Source organism: Barbatula barbatula (assembly GCF_947034865.1).
Source record: "Barbatula barbatula genome assembly, chromosome: 14".
NCBI classification, from domain to species: Eukaryota; Metazoa; Chordata; class Actinopteri; order Cypriniformes; family Nemacheilidae; genus Barbatula; species Barbatula barbatula.
In genome coordinates this window covers 11410892-11431906 of record NC_136777.1, presented here as the reverse complement: position 1 = coordinate 11431906, position 21015 = coordinate 11410892, and the positions used below count along the sequence as shown (strand labels likewise).

The 21015-nt window shown below is 38.3% G+C and overlaps 4 protein-coding genes across 5 annotated transcripts; 1 reads left to right on the top strand and 3 right to left on the bottom strand.

The window, feature by feature from the left end:
* Positions 1–1293: 1293 nt before the first annotated feature.
* On the bottom strand, positions 1294–4681 carry mxtx1 (mix-type homeobox gene 1; the record flags this gene model as incomplete). The annotated part of the gene is made up of 3 exons (XM_079473444.1): positions 1294–2052; positions 2535–2719; positions 4597–4681. The coding sequence occupies 3 exons, from the start codon at positions 4679–4681 to the stop codon at positions 1294–1296; spliced, it is 1029 nt and encodes a 342-aa protein (XP_079329570.1).
* A 1510-nt stretch (positions 4682–6191) lies between these two features.
* elovl6l (ELOVL family member 6, elongation of long chain fatty acids like) lies at positions 6192–10236 on the bottom strand. Its single transcript, XM_079473699.1, has 4 exons — positions 9848–10236; positions 9584–9715; positions 8720–8871; positions 6192–8621 (listed from the first exon to the last, which is right to left on the bottom strand). The coding sequence occupies exons 1-4, from the start codon at positions 9940–9942 to the stop codon at positions 8194–8196; spliced, it is 807 nt and encodes a 268-aa protein (XP_079329825.1). The 5' UTR covers positions 9943–10236; the 3' UTR covers positions 6192–8193.
* Positions 10237–10851: 615 nt separating this feature from the next.
* On the top strand, positions 10852–13226 carry mtg1 (mitochondrial ribosome-associated GTPase 1). The gene is made up of 11 exons (XM_079473929.1): positions 10852–11092; positions 11318–11382; positions 11462–11566; positions 11676–11762; positions 11869–11925; positions 12009–12099; positions 12183–12244; positions 12329–12425; positions 12513–12594; positions 12677–12789; positions 12891–13226. Exons 1-11 carry the CDS (start codon positions 10990–10992, stop codon positions 12986–12988), a joined length of 960 nt encoding a protein of 319 aa, XP_079330055.1. The 5' UTR covers positions 10852–10989; the 3' UTR covers positions 12989–13226.
* Positions 13227–15631: 2405 nt separating this feature from the next.
* LOC306903690 (GRIN2-like protein) lies at positions 15632–20997 on the bottom strand. 2 transcript variants are annotated; one of them, XM_079473058.1, is made up of 3 exons: positions 20864–20997; positions 19722–20167; positions 15632–18421 (listed from the first exon to the last, which is right to left on the bottom strand). In XM_079473058.1, the coding sequence occupies exon 3, from the start codon at positions 18412–18414 to the stop codon at positions 16957–16959; it is 1458 nt and encodes a 485-aa protein (XP_079329184.1). In that variant the 5' UTR covers positions 18415–18421; positions 19722–20167; positions 20864–20997; the 3' UTR covers positions 15632–16956. The 2 variants fall into 2 exon arrangements, with proteins under 2 accessions (XP_079329184.1, XP_079329185.1); XM_079473059.1 differs by having other exon boundaries at positions 19722–20256; positions 20864–20943.
* Between the last annotated feature and the right edge of the window lie 18 nt (positions 20998–21015).

The following is a 21015-nucleotide window of genomic DNA, read 5'->3' as shown; positions in this document are numbered from 1 at the left end:
TAGTGGACAAATAAAGAAATATCTTGAATATTTAAGAAACTAAATGTTACTAAAATGTTTCACAAATAAATACGTTTAATATAAAATATGTTCTGTGTGTGCTGTGTGTGCTGTGTACCAGGGCCATAATTTGTCACATCTGATTGACAAATTAAATCAAACAAAATAATAGTCTCAAAAGTTTTATATTTACTCTAACAGGTAGGAAATATAAAGAAATGTAATGAAGTTCTCAAACACTTTACAGTCTTTACTGCTAAATTAAATACAGAAGAATACTCATTAAAGCTAGAAAACACATTCATTTCTTCTTTTCTTTTGTTCTTATAGTATCATTTGTGATAAAAATATAGTTAAATAATAGTTATTAGACATGTTAGCCTATTCTATGCAAGCATGGAGAGAAGGGGGTCGACATTCTTTGTCTGTTAGGTTATAAACGGACCCTACACCTGCTGGTAGATACCTTGCCATACCGTCTTTAGTCATAAGGAGAAACCTAAACATATATATCGCTTGCAGCTATTTCTTGTATGCTTTTTCTGTACACATTATAAACGGCTGCCTGTGTGGAAATAAACGAGTGAGAGAGCAAATGTCTGTCTAAATTACACTACAACAGTCTTCCTTCTCCACTAATTTAAATAAAGGGGTAGTTCAACCAAAAGTAAAATCTCTTAATTTACTCTACCTCTTGTCATTTCAAACCTGAATGATTTTCTTTTTTCCTGCAGAACATGAAAGAAGATATTTTGAAGAATGTTGGTAACCGAACAGCACTGACACCCGTTCACTTTTGAGACACAAAACCATGCGGTGCCGGTTAACAAGATTCTTCAAAATATTTTCTTTTGTGTTAGACAGAAGAAAGAAAGTTCAATATATATACTGTACTATACTTTAATTCAAACACTAGGGCAATACTTGGGCATGTTGAACTGTGTTTGTTTCTATGTATTATTTTTACTGTGAAATGATTTTTTGCGGGTAAATAAACAAAGAAACATAAACAACATTACAGTAAGTATAACATATTTATTAAAATGCAAGTGCAGCTATCAAAAAATCAATAAAGATGTTTGCAAATAATATATACAAAGCTGCATGATTACACTTGTACAAACACCATTAAATAAATAACAAAAATCAGAATAAATATTTTTCTTGCCACAAACTGAACCAAAATGGAGCCACTTTGGTCTTTCATGGAAGCTAAATAATAAATGGTTTAGGCGTGCCTTCTATAAATAAATATATTGAATAAATCGTTTTAAATAGATGGCAAGATATAGCTCAGCAGTACACATGGCTTTCCTCGGATTGGCTGTCCAGTCCATCTCCATGCCACCAATCACCTTGTAACTCTCCCAGGATTTCCTGCAGGGACAGGGCTGGCAGCTCGGGCAGAGATCCATGATGAACGCCACTTTCCTGTGGACTCTCCATCTCTGACACTTCTGGGTTTTCGACGCTAAAAGAGCTGGAAGCTGGGGGAGTGCCCTCCACACCACCCTCACAGCAGCCTGAGTCTGGGGTGACAGGGGTGAGTGGCTGGAGGCTATTGTGTGTTTCAGGTGAGTAGTAAAAGCCCTGAGCGGAGCTGGTGTTGTAGGCATAGACATCTGAATGAAATGGGCTCCACATGGAGCTCATAGGTGACCTCCTCTCATACCTTGTAGCCCATGTATGGGGCATCTGATGCTCCAGGTTGAGAAAAGGGGAACTGGCGTGTGCGTTTAGGGGTCTGCCATGATGATGTCCATATGATGGGGTGCAATAGCCTGAATCGTCCCCAACAGACATGGAAGATGGTGTTTCACATACATACAGACCATCCCGTTCCATTTCTTGCTTAATCTGACTGGGGTATGCAGGTGGTGGAGTGCAATTAGGCATCGTGCCACAATCTCTGCCCTCCCGTCCAGAAGAGTGTAGCTGTACTGGTGAATTCTGCATGGGACTATAGGCATGCAATGGGGAATCAGATTGCCACAATGGTTTCTTGCCACCCTTGCATTTTAACGTGCGAGCCCTCCTGTTTTGGAACCATACCTATTGCGAGCAAAGGCATAGAAAAGATAAAGAAGGTCAGCCTCATAAGAATACAGTTGATAGATTAGAGCCAACCATGTTGTGTGTGTAGATAAAAGCTTTCCTCTTAAAGGTTTCAGGTTAATCATTGCCAATGACATCCCTCTATGGTAGCACATAGTCAGAATGGTTATCTGCGGTTGGTATGTACTTTGTTTACAAACTGTACAGTCTCTTTAACTAAACAGCTGATAGTCACAGAGACGCTTGCATCATCACAGAGTTGAATTGATAAACATAGATATTGATACTGGTATCAACAATAGTAAACATTATGTTATCACTTAAGGCCTTATTAGCATAACAGTTTACCTGTTTTATGTGTGTTTTTTGTGTGCATGTGAATATTTACATAGACCTGATAAGTCTGAGGGTTGGTTAGTAAGGAATGATTTAAACTATTTCATGTGCAATAACATGGCATCTTAAGATTCACCACCCACCTGTATACGAGACTCTGGCAGCCCTGTGGTTTGAGAGAGACTCTCTCTGAGACTGATTCCAGGGTAAGGGTCTGTCTCAAATGTGGCTCGCAGAAGCTCAACGTGTTCTTTTGAGAAACTCGTCCTTTTCCGCCGGCTGGCGCTCCTTGAAACCGCACCACTTCCAGATACTTTTGCAGAAACATCTGAAATAATAAGATAAAAATGATTGTCAAACCAAGCATGGTGTCCTCATAATTCATGTTATCGAACTTTAAGAAAAATGAAATTGAAAATGTGTATACCATGAATTTATGTGTGAATTAAACAGATTTCATAATAATACTTATACGTATAACCTATGCAACATATCATCAATGTCCTCTTCTAAAACCTTGGATGTCCAAACTCACTAGTTTTCAGCAAATGGAAAAAAACATGTCTTTAAATTATTAAGAAAAAAAGTCCACCTTCAAATAAAAATGAAAGGCTTGTCATTATTTACCCACTCTCTTGTCATTTCAAACCTGTATGCCTTTCTTTCTCCTGCAGAACACAAAAGAAGATATTTTGTAAAATGTTGGTAACCTTTGGTCCCCATTGACTTGGTTTTGTGTCCATACAATAGAAGTCAATGGGGACCAACGGTTTTTATTTTTCAAAAAGTCCTCTTTTGTGTTTTGCAGAAAAATAAAAAATCCCTCAGGTTTAAAAGGACAACAGTGTGAGTTATATTGAAGGTGAACTATTCCTTTAAATACAGTGTTGTCAAGATGAATAGGCACTTTCTAATACGGCTATTGGTTAAATCTTTGCAAATCCCAGTGACAAACATAAAGGGTGAATTATAATAATGATACGTTTTCCGAAGGACACCAGCGATTTTTGAAATTACTAAATTATGTGGATCCGACAGTTTCTACAGCAGAACCCGTAACATAAAAGTACTCAAGTTTTGCTTAAATATAGATTTTTTCCAAATGAAATATGAAAAGCTCAGGTAGCATCAGCAGTTCCTATTGTGTTATGCTTACCAGTGCTATTGTCTTTCCACATGTTGCGTCTTCACTGATCGAATTCTAGAGACTGAAGGCTGAGAGTGAAGGTCTGTCCTCTCTGATGCTCCTTGGGAATTTGATTTCTGACCCTTACAGTTGTGTTTTTATACCTGTGCCCTATAGTCCCTATCCCATGACCCCCCTTTCACCCCCACCTCCCCCATTAGAAGTGCTTATGATGAACAAAACAGGACTGAGATGGGTGATGGAAAAACATACTCTGAAACATTATTTTTAAACTTCAAACTATACATCATGAGATCTGTAAAAAAAAAGATGAAATGTTATTTATAAATGTATTTTTTTCATGGTTGTTTGATTGTTTGGTATTGCATGGTATTTGCAAGTACAGAATTATAATGCTCTAATAATGACCCTAAATCTATTGAACATTGTTTTTACATTTAATTACGTACGAAAAACATAAAAATAAATTAAGAATTTTAATGCAACGTGCAATTTTGTTTAATATACAGGATATGCGTTAATACAAGTGGTTTGTTTTGGCACATTAATCAAACATTTTGCGTAGGATTAGTTACTGTGAAAGTATGTTAATGGCTGGTGTATTTTCTCACAATTGCTCTCATTTCAATCAATAAAACAAAGGACTCGAGAAAATATTAACTAACAAAGACATTAGTAGCATGCTTAACATAACTTTAGGCAGAGGGCTATGAATGCATATTACGTTGTGTCCTGTGATCTCTTTTCAAATAGGACATAAAAGACACGTTTACGAGCTTGTGGAATGATTAATAGGAGAGTTTGCAAGTGTGAGAATTGTCATCCCCCATCCAGTAGATTCAAGAGGGGTAACAGTCTTTCAAAGTCAAGGTGCCTGTCAAGCTTGTCAATGCAGATGAGATGTTTATACAGTACTGAGTTAACTTCAAGCTAAAATATGGAATAGATGACCAGTTTATTTTTTATAGCTATTCTTAACTACATAAATAAATACATAATATCCATATATGCATTTAAACAAGCTCCTATAAAGTATGACACCTGGTTAGCTATAGTACCATCAGTTATGGCCAGAGCCACCTTTTTCTTGACGTCTCCACGGAGGGCGCCATTACCGCGAGTAACATCATGTTTGATCCACATCCGTTTTGTATTTGTTACCGTGTTAGAGGACATTTCTGTTAATGGCTAACAATTAAGTTTCTCGAATAATTTTTTGCTGTAAAGGGCTGTCACAACAGGAAAATATACAGGAAAAAGCTCGGAAAATATGAAGGTAGAATAGTAATGTATGTATTAAAGTGTATTTTTGGCCAAGTCAGCACTGTAGCTCTATTAATAAAGGCACGTTTAAGAACACAGGAGCTGTAGCGCTACAAAACATGCCTGAACCAGTCACACTAAAGCATTCAGATGTCTGCAATACTGCGTTATTTGATAAAAGATCCAACGCGATGTGATCAGGTTTATTTATATCTGGTGTGGGTATCAAAATCTTCCCGTGAGATTATGGCTCCTGAACACCGGACTCAGCAACTTCCGCTTTAGAATGTGAACCGTTGATGGTTATGGCAAATAATTCGTCGAATGTTAACGCTGCGTAAAGTGTTTTTTAAACGTAAAGCTCTTGGCCGTCTACATACAAGAGACGATATATCAAATGTGCATGCTGGCTGAAGTTTAATGTCATCCTCCCAGTAGATGTCGCTGTCCAAGTCGCTTTCCAACTTCTTGTGGGGTGAAACAAATGAGCTTTTTACGGTCTAGGTTAAAAGCTTATGCCCTTGCGGCCCCTGGGAAATAATTTAGACACTTCTAACATTAGACATCTTGACATCATGCTGTTTAAAATGACAAAAGTATTATAAAGTCCGCCTAGCTGACTAACTAATAGGATCAAGTGGCGAACCGGAACCCCAAGATCACATGAGATTACAGCTTTTTTGTGATATATTCACGACACACATCCATTTTCTCACGTATGGCCGTGCCCAGTATTTTTTCTGTGGCGTGAATAAAAAATTGTGAATTTACTGATAAATCGCAACATTGCAATATCAAAATAAGTGAGGTGGCCAATCAAATAAAAGGAGGAGGGAGTTACTGGGTATAAAGGTGAGCAGTGACCAATCAAATGAAACACGACGGAGATACTAAAGGAATATCTGACAGTATTCATTGATGCAACAATAAAATGCTGATTTAGATGAACAAAAATGTAATTTACGTGATTCGCAATCTGTTAATTCAGCATTTTATTGTGATATGATTAAGAATTATTTTTTGCATATAGTAAATTAATTGGTTAAGTGAATACACAAAGAAAATTATCACCAAGGGCTGTGTGGCTTTAAAATGGTAGTGGTTAAAATAAACCCCAAATAAAATTCTGCTTCAGGCCCCTGAAGGCTTGGGCCAGCCCAGGGTTGCGGCAGATTTGGACAAAAACAGATATTTCTAATTAATAAGTATTTCTGAATAGTTTAAAGGCTGCCCATGCTATGCAGGTACTCAGGGTTGTTTTTATTATGTCCGTTACTTAAAGTTGATGTCATGCATTATCAGAAAATCTCTTACAAACCAAAGCGTTTACATCCCCCCCATTAATCAAACACACATATTAGCTCATACTGCATTGAGCTGAAGTCTAAATCCCATCAAGTTGCTGTTTTATTTTAAGACACATGCAAATTAGTTTTCATCGCTTTGTATACACTTACACCCTGGCTGGCAACAGAACTTTTGAATACATTTTTATAAAAGTAAATGCACATACAATTGTTTTAGTCTGTTTCTATAGATTTTAAATGTAATGGTAAAAGGAAACCGAAAAAAGATACCAAGTAAAGTATTCTGGGAATGTTATGTTTCAGTCAGAAGGCCAACTGATAGTTTCTTAAGGCCAGTCTTCCAGCTCTTCTATAAGCAGTACAGTAGGGGGCAGCATAGAGCTTTGTCATGCAATTCTTTACAAGAGAAGACTTTATGGTTTAGCTTTAACAGGGGATCGTCTTAATTATTTTACCTCTGAATCAACTAGAAATATGCTGTACTCCAGTCGCAACTTTGCCGTGCTACATTTCTGGCTAATGCTTTCCCCAAAATGTACCAGTCACAATACATTTGTTAAACCACTAAATTGCTGAGACAAATATTATAAAGAAATAGCATCACATCCAAGTAAAATAACCAATTTTAGAAACAGTCTATATATTTTGAGATAAGAGGCAATGAAATGTAATGCAATCAGATGGATTAGGCTACTAACAGTTCCATACGAGTTTCACATCCCACCAGAAAATACACGATATGACAAACCAGGATCCGTACCTCTCACCTAGCTGGAAATGTGTCACGAACAGTGTTTGTTTTAATGCCAGCCATCTTTGAGACCCTGTCAGATGACATTGCTGTGAAAAGTTTAACAACTTGATAAATGTAGAGAAGTTTATTTTTAATTACAAAATTTAATACACAAATTGACAACACTGTAGCTCTTATGAAAAGCTTAAAAATATAAATATTGTACAAACAGCACACTTTTCACCTTGGGTTAAAGACATACTGTGAACTCTAAAGTCAATGGACTAGCTTCACTCGTCTTTAAAAATACTTTACATACAATTATGCGGCTGCAGTTTAACATGTGACAGGTGAGAAGTCATAAAATGCATTTTAAAACAGAAATTTGTACGTTTTAGAATCAGGAAAAAACAGGACAGAGTTTAGACAAACTAAATATCACAGGTAGCAGCAACATGTCAGATGATATCATGTTAGATCAGACATCAAATAAAAAAAATCCATTGAATTCAGTGAGGCCTGTTTTCAGAAGTCTATGAATACAGAATATCTACTTAAGTGAAAAAAACCCATGTTCCATATTTGACCAACTGTGAAATAAACATTTCTGGTGCATTTCAAGTCATACACCTCTAGATCACAACTTTGAAACAATATAGACTAAACCCATGCGTTATTAAAGGGTGGATGAATGCCTGAAATCTACCAGGGTCTCCAATGCCATTGCTTACTGTAACTTCAGCTATCCAAAACAGCTGTAAAGTCAGAACAGAAGCATCCACAGAATGAGGAAATGTCGTCATTCTAGAGAATTCCAGCATCCACCAATTTAAATCCCAAAAAACCAGTACAACCAGTCAGCACAGATACTATAGGTTTCTGTGACATCATATAGTTGTTCATGGGCACGTCACACCCAGCAGCGACAAGAGGATCTGTGAAATGGATTTTTAAACGTGAACAATGTACATTTGACAAACTTCTCAGGCCAGAAAGGCACGCATGCAATGCACACACACATCTCTTGGCACAAATTCCAACACGAGCTCACCTACGACATATGCTGCACGTTATCATACTGCAGTGCTAAGAGTCAACAAACATGGAATACAGAGTAGAAACTGTGAGAGAAGAACAGTCATGCAGCACTATGAGGATTAACCCCAAAGTGTTTGTCAGCTCCTCTAAACCATTCTGCCATTTAAAACCACAAAAACAAACCAACAAAGGTGCTTTGATACAGCTCACTCAATACAAAAATAAGGCAAAGACAACAGAATGCAAACAAGCTAAAAAAAATAGCAAAGGCAAACGATCAATAGTAAAATAATCTTCAAATTCTTCTGTCAGTCTCAGTCAGTTTTAATGCCTGTGGGTCTGGAACCCTTTACGTAGGACTTATAAAAGAAAGCGGAGAAGAGGAGCAAATAGCTGAGGTACATAAGCGAAGCCCACACTATGTTATCTACATACGAAGGGCAATCACCGTCCTGCATCCACCGGTACACCAGCGCACTAACTGCCAGCCCCATAGCCATCTGGGCAATCTGGGAGGAGGTGATGATGATGGCACAGGGTTTTGGCACACGGAGTCTTGCAGCACGGGCAGCGTAGTAGCTGTACATGAGCGCATGCACGGTGTAATTCATGGTCATAAACCAACCCCCACCAGCCACTTGGTCTTTGTAGGAATACCAGGAGTAAACCAGGACGGTAATATGGTGATACCAGTGCAGGAAGATGAGCGGCTGTTTGCGCAGGACGATGAATAGTGTGTCCCCTAAAAAATTGGAGATTAGTTGCAACAGCAAAAATACATTTTTCAGGGGATTAAAATATCACCTGCATTCAGAAAATCATTTAGAAATCCAGGCTCACCTAGTTCAGGGGCCTTGCTTAGAACGAAGGCACAAGCCCAAAACTTGCTGATGGGACCATTGTAGAAGCTTTGATCACAAACAGACTGTTTAAAGCCACTGGTGCGGAGGACGTGCAACATGAAGCATCCAGTTCTCACAGCGCCAATGATGCTGAAATAAAAAAAATGCGACCCGTGAACATATATCAACCCCTCATGAGACAAACACTTCACTTTGTCCATCACGGCGAGTCGTGTTGGTTTTCTGAAATGATTTGGTCACTGGGGAAACAGAGTAAAGAGGAGCATGTTTTGTTTTGGGAATGTCACATGGAGATTGGTTTAGCATGTACAACTGTAGTAACTGATATTACTCCGGTTTCTGTGTTAAACTAAAGTCAATACTGTTCACTATAACGTGAAAGTCCAGTTGCCGTGGGAGACCCAACGAGCATGTGACCAGAGGTTAGCCACCCAATCACATTATTCTTTTGTTCTATCCACAAGCATGCAAACAGCCCATTGATACATTACTACTGACAGTTACTTTGTGGTGGCTGTCATCTCTGTCCTCTTGTTGTGTAACACGCCTCCCCCCAAGTGAAACTAAACCTAGCCTAGAACAACACCACTGGAGATTTAAAAACCCATGTGAAACCACACTAAAAACATGTCTTTAAACATGCTCAAGTTTAAAACAAACATATATTGTGATGGTCAACAATAGATATTGTTAGTATAAACCTGGTAAATAAACATGCCATCTAATATCCACACTACGAAGTGTAAAACCTACAGGTTGAAGCATGGCAAATAATCAATCTTTACTACAAATTTTAACTATTAAACCATGTTTGGGAGAGAGAGTGAGAGATTGCACCAACCTAAAGATGGCCAGACTGAGGGACCAGAGCATTAACACTTTACGCAGATCAAGTCTTGCTCTTTCCTTCATGAAGTGCTGCACTCCAAACACGAGCACCACATACACACCACAGAACAAAAACGAGGTTTTCCTAGAAGAGACAAAACGACAGCAAACTAAACCAGTTTGTACGGAGCTGTGCTTAATAATAATGTAGATATCTACAGATGCATTTAAATGGACGATTGCTTGGCAAAGAGGAGAAGCTCTGCGTTGTTCTCACCAGTTGTCCTGCATCCATTCAATAGCAATCCTCTCATCAAAGTGCCTCTCGAAATCATATTCAGTCAGAGAAAGATGAGATTCACTCCCGTTCATTATGAATGACGTGAACAGATGATTTTTTTTCTGCGTTTAAAAAGCTCGATCTATTCTATAAAATACTTCTGTCGAGTCAGGTCTGTCCGCACAGCAGGGCTGATCTCTAGTTAAGTAACCAGACTCGAACACACACACCTGTGCACAATAATCACCTGTCATATTTAAATGCGGTGGGTGGAGTTTAGTCGAGTGGCTCCAGGCTTTGAGCCATTTTGTACGTATTTTTCCTGCACTTATGCAACTGTTGTATATCATGCACTTGCTGTTGTTGCACTTGTGGTTAGACACAATTTCGTTGATTTGTACTTGTATACACGTATAATGACAATAAAGCTTAATCTAATCTAATCAAAGTCCAGTTTCCATTTCCTGAAAGAAATTCCAGCGCTTGGAATGTAGCATATTAATCAGATGGAGACTCATCACATCATAATACGTCTGCTGAAATCCGAACATTCTCGGTGAGAAGTTTGGCAACATTTTTTAAGTAAAATGTATTTACATTTAGGAGGGTCCCTGGTGTTAAATGTATAACATGTGTTGTCCAGTGATGTGATACCAAGCAGATAAATCTGAGATTTATGTTCAGGATGTGATCAACATTGTATGTAGAAACAATTATCATATCCCAAAAGCGTAAAGATGTTTTTATTTTACATTTCCCATAATCAATACATGCACATGACAGAAGAGGACGCCATTTCTACTCTATAGTAGAGTTTATTGATGCAATCTTTATAACACAGCCTTCATTTAACATTTCTTTAAAGAAATATAACCAAACTACGAGTCACACGACGAAACCCACATACCACACAGTACTAATATAAAACCCTTTTTTGTTCCTTTTCTACTTGTCAGCGTGCTGGAAGTGTACTTCTGCCAATCCAGCAGGCGGCGCTAAACAACTTTATTTATACAACAACGTTAACGAAGAAGCACGGCGTGTGCTACAGTGTTTCAAATCTCTTTAAATGTTTTGTTTTTGCCGGTGTTTGATCTTACAAATATAGCGATTACAGGTAAAGTGACCGAGCAGCCACAATGAGGATTCATCAGTGTTTATTCAATGCTGCCACGTTTAGAAGAGTGTTTGACTTTGGCGAGCGAGAGGTGGCACACTGGTTCCCTGGACATATGGCTAAAGGTGCGTGTGACGGCATCAAAAATGATAAACACGGTCGATTTACAGTAGTGAAGGCCGCAGTTCTTGAAGACAAAGAAGAAACTCTTACACAGTTTTTAGTTGCACATGCATTTAAAGCATTGTATGTCATTTGGTTCCGTTTCATTTCTTATATAAAATATATATGAGTTCCTAGATAAATATAATTGATATATATATGAAAATTAACTCTTCTGCTCTTATTAGGACTCAAGCAAATGAGAGACAACCTGCGGAAGGTTGACTGCATTATTGAAGTTCATGATGCCAGAATATCCTTTTAATGGCAGAGAATGTACTTCAAATGAAATGTTTTATATGAACTCAAGCCAACTTCTTTGACTGTCCAACATCCCGTTTTCTGGAAGAAATCCGCTATTTCAAGAGAGCCTTGATGTCCGGCCACACCTGCTCATTCTGAACAAAACGGATCTGGCAGACACATCTAAAAAACAGGTGTCAAATTGCATGTATCATTGTTGTTTTCAAACTGCCCTTCTTCAAGCACAGTCCAAAAGTACTTGGATCATGTGTAAATATAACAGACTTGTTTTCATTCCACCAGAGTATTCTGAAACGACTCGAGAGGGAAGGTGTAAGGAACGTTTTGTTTACAGACTGTTTAATACAAAGAGACGAGAATGTGAAAAAGGTGAGAATACATCAGATGTTTATAATACTTGACTGGAGAATACTGTGTGTTACCCTATTACTGTAAATATGCTCTGTCTAGTTACGGCTCTGCGCAATGTTCCCAGGTTGTTCCTTGTTTGACAAAGTTGATAGAAAGCGGACCACGTTATCACAGAGAAGAGGTGAGTTGTGGAAAAATTACTATAATAAATTTATGTACTCCATACATATTCCTATAAAGTCGTTTTTGTTCATCTATGTTTAGGACAGAAGTTACTGTTTAATGGTCATTGGTGTGCCAAACGTAGGGAAGTCATCGTTAATAAATGCCGTACGAAGAACATACTTGAAAAAAGGTATCGGCAAACATAAACCTGCTGTTGAAATACTAACAGAAAAAAAACAATAGGCCTAAATACAAATGTGTCATTTCGGAAAGGTAAAGCTTCAAAAGTTGGAGGTGAACCAGGAATTACAAAAGCTGTCTTGACCAAAATTCAGGTGTGGTTTATTCACTTTGATTTTATGTTTTGAATTATATTAATATTTCTACCTTTGTTATTAAATTAAACCTTAATTTATTAGGTGTGTGACCGACCCATTATTCACCTACTGGACACGCCAGGAGTTCTACCACCTAAAATAGAGAACATAGAGACTGGAATGAAACTTGGTTTATGTGGTAAGTCAACAGTTTTAAAACAAAAGCTGTCTGATTTATATGTTGCTGTTGTTGTAAAGGTCACACAGGTATCCCATTTTTAATCAGGTACCATCTTGGACCATTTAGTTGGTGAGGATATCATTGCAGATTATCTGCTGTTTTCTCTGAACAGACTGGACAGATTTGGGTAGGTCTTGTGTTGATATGTCTTAACGTATTTTATGAGCACACATGAGTAATGAATAACACCGGTGTCAATTATCTCATAGTTACGTGGAAAAGTACAATCTTGAAGGGCCTTGTGATGATATTCAGCATGTCCTGAAATGCATAGCTGTTAAACTGGGCAAGACCAGGCGTATGACGGCTATCACTGGGGTTGGTGAGTTGATACAGTCAAGACACATTTAATGTGCTGCTTACATAATAAAGTGAAAGTTCACTCAAAGTATGCTCAATATCTTCAATTCCTTGAAACTTCAGGCAACATTACCGTCCAAGTTCCAGACTACACTGCCGCAGCCTATGATTTCATCCGAGCATTTCGGAAAGGAGAACTTGGAAAAGTGTTGCTTGACTAATAAAAATGCTAAGTGTGTTTTGCTGTTATAACTGATTTGTGTATGGGATTGTAGTAACAATGTCATCTTGAAGCTGGAGACTGAGCGCACTGGGGAAGCACTTATTACTTTTAATGTTTTAATTAAAAGATGGTGCACAATGATTTCAAAGTGTAGAATTATTAATATAATGGGTGCATTTAATGTATTTTTTAATTAACTGGAATTAAAAATACAATAAAATATTCTGTTTAATAGAGCCTGGTTTCATTTTATTAGGATTCCATACAAATTCATCTCAGAACGGTCAATTACAACTAAATAATCAAATACCAACAGAAACTACCTGAAACAATTGGACTTCCTACTGTCCCAGTACAGAATAAAGTATATATAATTTTTATTTGTCTCATAATTTTACTTGGTTGCTTAAATTAGAATCTTGTAACGTGAAGGTTGGCACATCGAAGTTATATAGTGGTTTATATAATAAATTCTTTTTTTAAATACTAATATAAATACTGCATTCACATGTTTTGTGGATTATCTAAATATTCTACTAGATATACAAAATACATCAAACAGACCAACAATTAACAGAATGGCCATGGTAAAAATGTAAAAACATGGAACATTTTCACACCAAAATAGACGTATAGGTCCAGATATTTCTAAATATTCTATTGTAGGCATATTTCAGCATGAATGTGAACACAGTTCATTTGTAAATAGACAAGGATTCACATAAAGAGATTTATATCCGTCTCGATCACACAGAAATGGGGGTGCATTATTAAAAGTGCAGCAGGACGACATGAACAACCCAGTGCATGATGTAACCAGCATAATCTTTAAGTAGTCTATAGTATAAGGTACTAAAGCTTCAGGTGAAGCAAACTATACACACAAACCTTTTCAAATGTATTTCTTAATTATTCTCTTCTTAAATGCATACCTGGTAACTAAATAGTGGATTTGGAACCTCTCTCTTATCTGTTTGTCCTTTTTGTTATGACTAAATGTTGTTATGCAACAAAATACACATTAAATGTAAGTTTGTTGCACGGTAACGTACAGATAATAGCTTATTAAGCTGTCTCAAAAATGTCTTATAAAATGCCTCAAGGGGCAAAGTACATCAAAAAGTTTATTGGCAGGAGCAGAGCATACAGTCTAGTGACAAAGGAGTCATGCACTATTGCATTTGATGTCCTGGCAAGGAAAAGCTCCCAGTCTGTTCTGTTATTATAGTAGTCATCTCCATTGTCTGAGCTGTCATCTGGTCGACGTTGGGCTGATGCGTACCATCCACCAGCTCCCAGTGCCACCACGGCACCAGCTGCTGCTGCCCCTGCCACCCGCACGGCGGGGGAACCTCGGGTGCGAGATGTGCGGCCTCCTCGGGCACTGCCGCGCGCAGACCCCCTGGCTCCTCCTCTGCCGCCTTTGGACATCACCTTGTCGCACAGGAACGCCGAAAGCAGGAGAAGTATCCAGCAGGTGGCTACAGCCCTGTTCATTCTGAAAGACCCTGGCAATGATAGAACATCGTGGGGTTTAAAGAAACTAGAATTTTGGTGGAACTTGAAACTGAACTTGTGTGATACATACAACCAGTATATACAAATTATTCAGATGGGTAAAGGTAATTCTCCAATGAATATTTAAAAACATACTTTTAATAGTTTTAATACTAGCCTTATCATTCATGGTTGGCAAAAACAATAGAAACCATCACAGAATTCTAATGGATTTAATGTAAACTGTTATCTGGCACGTGTGAACTGTTAGAACACCATTAAACCTTACTGGAACAACACCCAAAACACACTCCATAAAATAATTTCGTTATGGGTTTAACATGATTTGTAATAGAGTTTTTTTCAGCCCGAATGCTCATTGTTGCTTTTTTAAATAAAGTAACAAATTCGTGTGTGTGTGTGTATATAGGCCTAATAATATGCAAAATATATAAAATACCTGGCCATGCTCCAACTTGGTCACTGGAAATGGGTGTTATTCCAGTAGGTGCTAAATGACTACATGTAAATGAACAATCATTTATCTGCTTGAACGGCCAGAGAACTGTAAAATTTCATAATCTCCTTTTTCTAATTATATTGTGATGTATGTATCAAAATATGATTTGTACACCTCTTGTCCCAAATTCAAAATGGTCACCATATCAATAATTTAATATTGTTTTCCAGAACACGATTATTCGACTCAATGCGAAAAAGACTAAACGAAACTACCGATTGCATTCCGTGTTGTGTAGATTACAAAAATGATCATATCTACACGCAAAGCCGAATGCCTTGCTTGTCTCGACGTCCGTAGCATTGTGTGGCCATTTACATGAAATAGATATGGCTCAGACACCCCTAACAATCATATGCACGATCTATTGATTTAAATACGTGTATATTTAGCCGTTAAGGGGTACTTACCTCCGTGTATGGCCGCGTCCACAAAATATCTCACGATATCTCCCTATCATGTGTGAAATACCAAAAATGCATCCGTTATGTAAGGCGCAGCACTGCTCGTTGTGTGCTGCTGAAGGTGAATTAAACATGGTAGGTGTGATGAGGTTTGATGCTCAGAAAAGCTGCTTGTATAATATTTAAAAGCGCAAAGTTTATGCATTTACACAGGCTGTTTGATTGGTCAAGTGGGCTTTTTAATGACAGATTTTCAAACATTTGAAATGATGAAAACTTACAAAAGCTTACAAATGACTTTAATGTTTATTCATCGCGTCGTGGTCTCACTGGAATTCTGTAAATGATCTATGGTCACAGAATCATAACAGGTCTTCACAACAATATTCTTGTCTTCATGCATAGACAGCAATCCCAACACGAAATTCCCTAAATGCCATGTATTGCAGACAGTTGACGTAGCCTGTGATTCTATTAATATAAAAAAGACTGTTTCAACACTGAGTCGAATTCTTCTTTTGCAACACAGATCTGTAATTGGGCTAAATTATAGTTTGTGTCAAAATCAACTAAAAATGACAATGGCATGGCAAAGCTGGTTAAACACCATATTGTAACTGGTCAAAACTGTATTGCTCATTATGACGTTGATAAGAGTACAAACATAGAAGACAACACCCTGTAATGGAACAAAAAAACGAATTTATACAAAGCAATGTACAGTAAGCTTGCATACAAAGTATAGTTTCTTTAAAATCACATATTAAGTATTGCTTTTATCGGTATAGTTGAATACACTGACAACAACCAGACTGCTTCTGAAACACTTGGTTAGCTTACTTTTTTGACAAACAATCAAACGTTTTCACAAATGTATGTGCTGTAATATTTTCTATGTTTCTTCATTAAATGGAAAGTTGTTTGGAAATTATCCGATTATGCGTCTGCTTGTGCAAATGTGGCTCTAGTACTTTTTTAAATTGCCTACTGACAAGACTTAATGTTCATATAATTTGATCAGCCTTTGTAACTGTGTTTTGTCTAGCAGGTCGTGTCGCGCCACAATTGATGTATTCTAATACCTCTAACACAGTGCTGGAAACTGAATCAATAATCAACACATTTTAATTATTGGACACAATTTGACATCAAGTGTTCCAAGTCATAATAATCTTTGAAAGGTGAAGGAAAACCAAAATACAACGATATCAGTAACCTGTTATAAAAACACACAATCTTTCTGTAAATTATTGAAGCTTGAAAAACTAATACTACTGATTATTTTATTACATATATTTATTTGTTATACATTTCTTTTATTATCTTTTTATTCAAATGAACGGAAGACCTGTGTGTGCACAATTTTCTCCATAACATACTTCAGTTCTGTAATCCAAGAGCAAATACAGAGAACTGTAGTGAAACATTCCTCACATTTTTAAGAAATGTCTATTTGTTGTAAAACGACCAAGTTTAGAGTGAATCTGGTTTTCATTTGGCTTTCAAGGTCTTTCAAAAATAACAGCTTGAGGTCACATTGGTTATTTAGTCCACCGCAGTGGTGGTGCTAGAACAGCAGCCTGGACGACGCAGGGATTTCAATAACCTCCTTTTATACCCGTGCGTTGATCCTGAGCTGTGCTGAGATGTTGCTGTGTTCTGGCGCGAGAGCTTTGCTGCTATTCCCATAGTCTCTTTAATCTGTAGCTCCAGATGTCGCTGAATCGTAATTCCAAGTTCCTCTGGATCAACTGAGGCTCCATACACTTCCCAGGTCATGCCTTCTGCATCCCATTTCACATCCCTTACAGGAGACTTTTGACTCTTTGGCACGGTTTTGTTGCTCCCGTTCACCTTTTCCTCAAGCAGACATACTTCTGGGAATACGTGCTGTGGATTTTCCTCAGAGTCTTGACCTACTTGCACCCCTACATCTCTCAGTTCTTTCTGTGAGGTCATGGTCCCTGCTTCCCTTGTGGTCTCTCCATCTTTCCACTGCCTCATCTGAGTTCCGGAGGGACGCATTGGACCAGGCCAAGAGCAGTCCAGATCGCAGGAGTGAAACTTGGTATTCAATCTTGTCTCGCTGACAGAGCTGATGAGTCGAGGTAGAGCAAGCAAGTTGCCTGATGCCACCTGGGCCCTGTGGTTCTCTTCTATTCCCGCAAAGTGTGGCAACAGCTGTGCTGGGGCAGGAATGGGCTGTGGGTGGCAGTATGCTGCAAATGTGTCCTCTACTGCTCCATGATGGAAGTGTAAATTACAGCAAACGGCATCCTGAAATTTTGAGCAGGCAGACTCTGGAATGGCCTCACTGGTCACTTGTATTTGGGCAGAAGCGCTGGTATGAACAAATGCTTGTTGGGATGGCTGAGTGGGACTGCTTGATCTGCTGCTCCCCGTTCTGGTGGACGTTGTAACTGTATTGCTTTGCTGAAGCGGCATGGCCTGTTTACACACTAAAGAAGGGAATGACTGTGCACAAGCCTCCTGCTCCTTTATTGGGTAACAGAATGAGCCAGCGCCACAATTGCGAGAGGGAGCTTGGCCGTCTTCATAAATCTGCAAGCTGTCTGAGTGGCTTCTCTGTATTGATAACAGGCTGTGTTCTTTCAGGTCCCTGTGCTGATATAAGTCATGGTCCCTGTGGACTGACAATAATCCTCCACATGCTTGTTTATTCTGATGGCTCATTATGTCTTTGAGCTTTATATCTACACCGTCAGACACATGGGTCTCTGTAATGTAGTGATGACCTGTATGTTGTTGATCAGTCGCATGGTCAGAGTCGGTATTGCAGGTTAGTACAGCAGTCTCGTCGCTGTCTTTAATGTCCTTTGGTGAGCATGATATTTCATTGGAGCTCTGTAGTTGTTCCTTAGGCTGGTGGAAGACCTTCACCTCAGCAGAAATCGGGTCAGAGACGACACACTCAGCAGGGTTTGAGGGAATTGTGACCCCTGGTGGGAACTGTTCCATCACAGGCTTTCCAGTCTCTGCCATTGGATATCTGTTTAAGATTAGGAGAAGAAGCATCAATAATGTATGGCCTTGAATGTTTGTATGTAATAAAACTGGGCTGGATTAATACAAACTAATTTGTATAAATCCATTTGGTAAAAGCACTTGGTAAATTCCCAAATAACAACATCTTAGCCTGCTGCTTTATGTAAAAATACTTTCTATATAAAAATAAAAACCAAGCTATTTTGTCCATAGCTCTGGGCAGAAACCTGGATCAACTGCAATAGATGTTTTGGATTAACTGGTGAAGAAGTTAATTTGATCCCATTTTTAGCACATGAGCACACTATGGTACACTAAGATTCATTTTTCGTATAGGTCCTGACAAGCTAAACAAATGGATAGAATGCTCTACTTGTGCATTCGTGGCATCCCAATAATCAAAACTTTGTTTTTTGTAACGTGTGTCTTATTGGGATGGTGGAGGTGGAGCAGGGATTTGATACACAAGTGTGTTCGGAAAACAAAAAAATGTTACGTTATTTTTATTATGATGACTTCAAAAGGGACAAACCCAGCCGTTGGGTTGAAACAAATAAGAAAATGGCTTATGTTTGACCAAATAAAGTTTGACCCAACTCAGCATCGGATAATTTATATCACAACGGTTGGGTTTATGCCTTTTTTATTTATATGTTTATTTGTTTAAACAGCTGTTTTTTACCTAAATTTCTCAGGGGTTAATCTCTCACTCAGCTGTCTCTCAAGTCTACAGTCTAATCTTGTTCTTATTCTGGGAGACAACAGACACTGAGAAGAGTTTATAATCAAATTCTTTATATTTTTGGACATTTGATACTTATTTTGCAAGTGCCTGTTTAAAGCCTATTTTTCTGCACTATTTCAGACTTTGTTTCACTTTTGGAGATATGCAACAGGTTAATAGAGGTGAAAAAATAACATCTATTAAAATATTATTACTTGCTTTAGCTATTTGAGAAACAATATGTCTCTCTATTTTTCTCTATACATTCTAATACAAGGTAAGACAACTTTACTTTAAATGTGTTAATTTATTATCACCTATCATATAAAATTGTTGTGTTAATTTAGTATCATAAATGATATAACATACAACAGAATGTACAGTATGTGCTACCGTGCTGAGTATTATAAAATATATCAAACACTCTCGTTCATTTCATGTTGCCTAAACATCTTTTTTCTACAAAGTCCCAAAATACCTGCCAAGGTAAAATCTCCACCTTGTGCATACACACACACCCATCCACATACACAACAGGATAAAGGGTATCAGTATTTACAAAAGCACAAGAAATGCCTACCTTGTATCCCAGTCACAGATGATGCTTACGATCCCTTTTGATCTTTGTCGTTTGTCCCTGGTCTTTACCTTCCCAGTATCTCTTTAACGCCCTGTGGTGTCATCCCAGTCTCCTGAGGGTACAGCGTCAGCCCAGGTCCACATAAAAGGAGATAGAGTCGGAGGACCTTTTTTCCACAGTCACTCCATTACATGTCACTCATCTCTGTCCTCTCCTTCAACATCCCCGCTCCAAGAGAGAAAAAGATGGAGGTAGCTTCATTATGCTCCACTTTCATCTGATTACAAGGCAGCTTCGGTCACATCCTCAAATCCCCAAGCAGGAGGGCATGTGTGTGTGTAAGAGAGAGAGGGAGATAGCAAGAGAGGAATGTGTGTGGCTGTGTTTGTGTGGGTGTTATGGGGAAAGACTATCTGTGTGATATGGTGGAGGGCTGGAGAGAAGAGCTAAAGGAGATTGGATACAGAGAGGAGGAGGAGAATATGGTGATGAGGAGGTCCAATGGTTATTAAGCCGCCCGCCAGTGTTCTTGCCACTTCACCCATTTAAATGGAAATCAAAACAAACGCATGAATGAATTTAAAGAAAAACAGTGGTCATAGCCAAATGCTCCACTTAATTTGCTCTATCTCATTGAATCACTGGCCCGCCCTCCCTCTTTATCAAATTGTCCCTCACGTCCTTTTATGCATAAGCATACACAAGCACACAGTGAGATTTCATTTCTCTCTTTCAGTACAAAGAATTGCCACACCCTCCCTAGGTCTCTTTGGCTAACCATCATTCCTCTACTGTTGCTATGGAAACAACATTTCTCAATGGGACTGAGATGATTCTTCCTTTTTTCCTGAGTGATATGACGTATTATCTCTCTAAAGGTGCTACACACAGCGATTCCAAAGAAGGACCGTTTCTGGTTACCCATTTACTCAAAAATTCTTATGAGAACCATTTCTTTTCTACCTACCTACCTTCTTACTTTCTAAAGGACCTAGTTTATCACTATTAAGAAACTTTCATGAAACAGAAGCACTGAGTTGCATCTTTACAGAATATAGGTTCAAATGACCTTAGTGCTGCAGGTCACCTTTTTTATTTTTGTTCATCAGAGTGGTAGCAAAAATTTGTGAAAAATTTCTTACCTTCCAGATTTGTATTCAGTACTCAGGTTGTTAGAGGCGAATCTCCTGTGTCCGTCTCAGGTGTCATTTGATAGGACTCTGAACTTTCTCTTGCTGTGTAAAAGTCCTAAGGCGTGAGCCATGGCTATTCCAAAGGGCACTTTTGTTCTTTT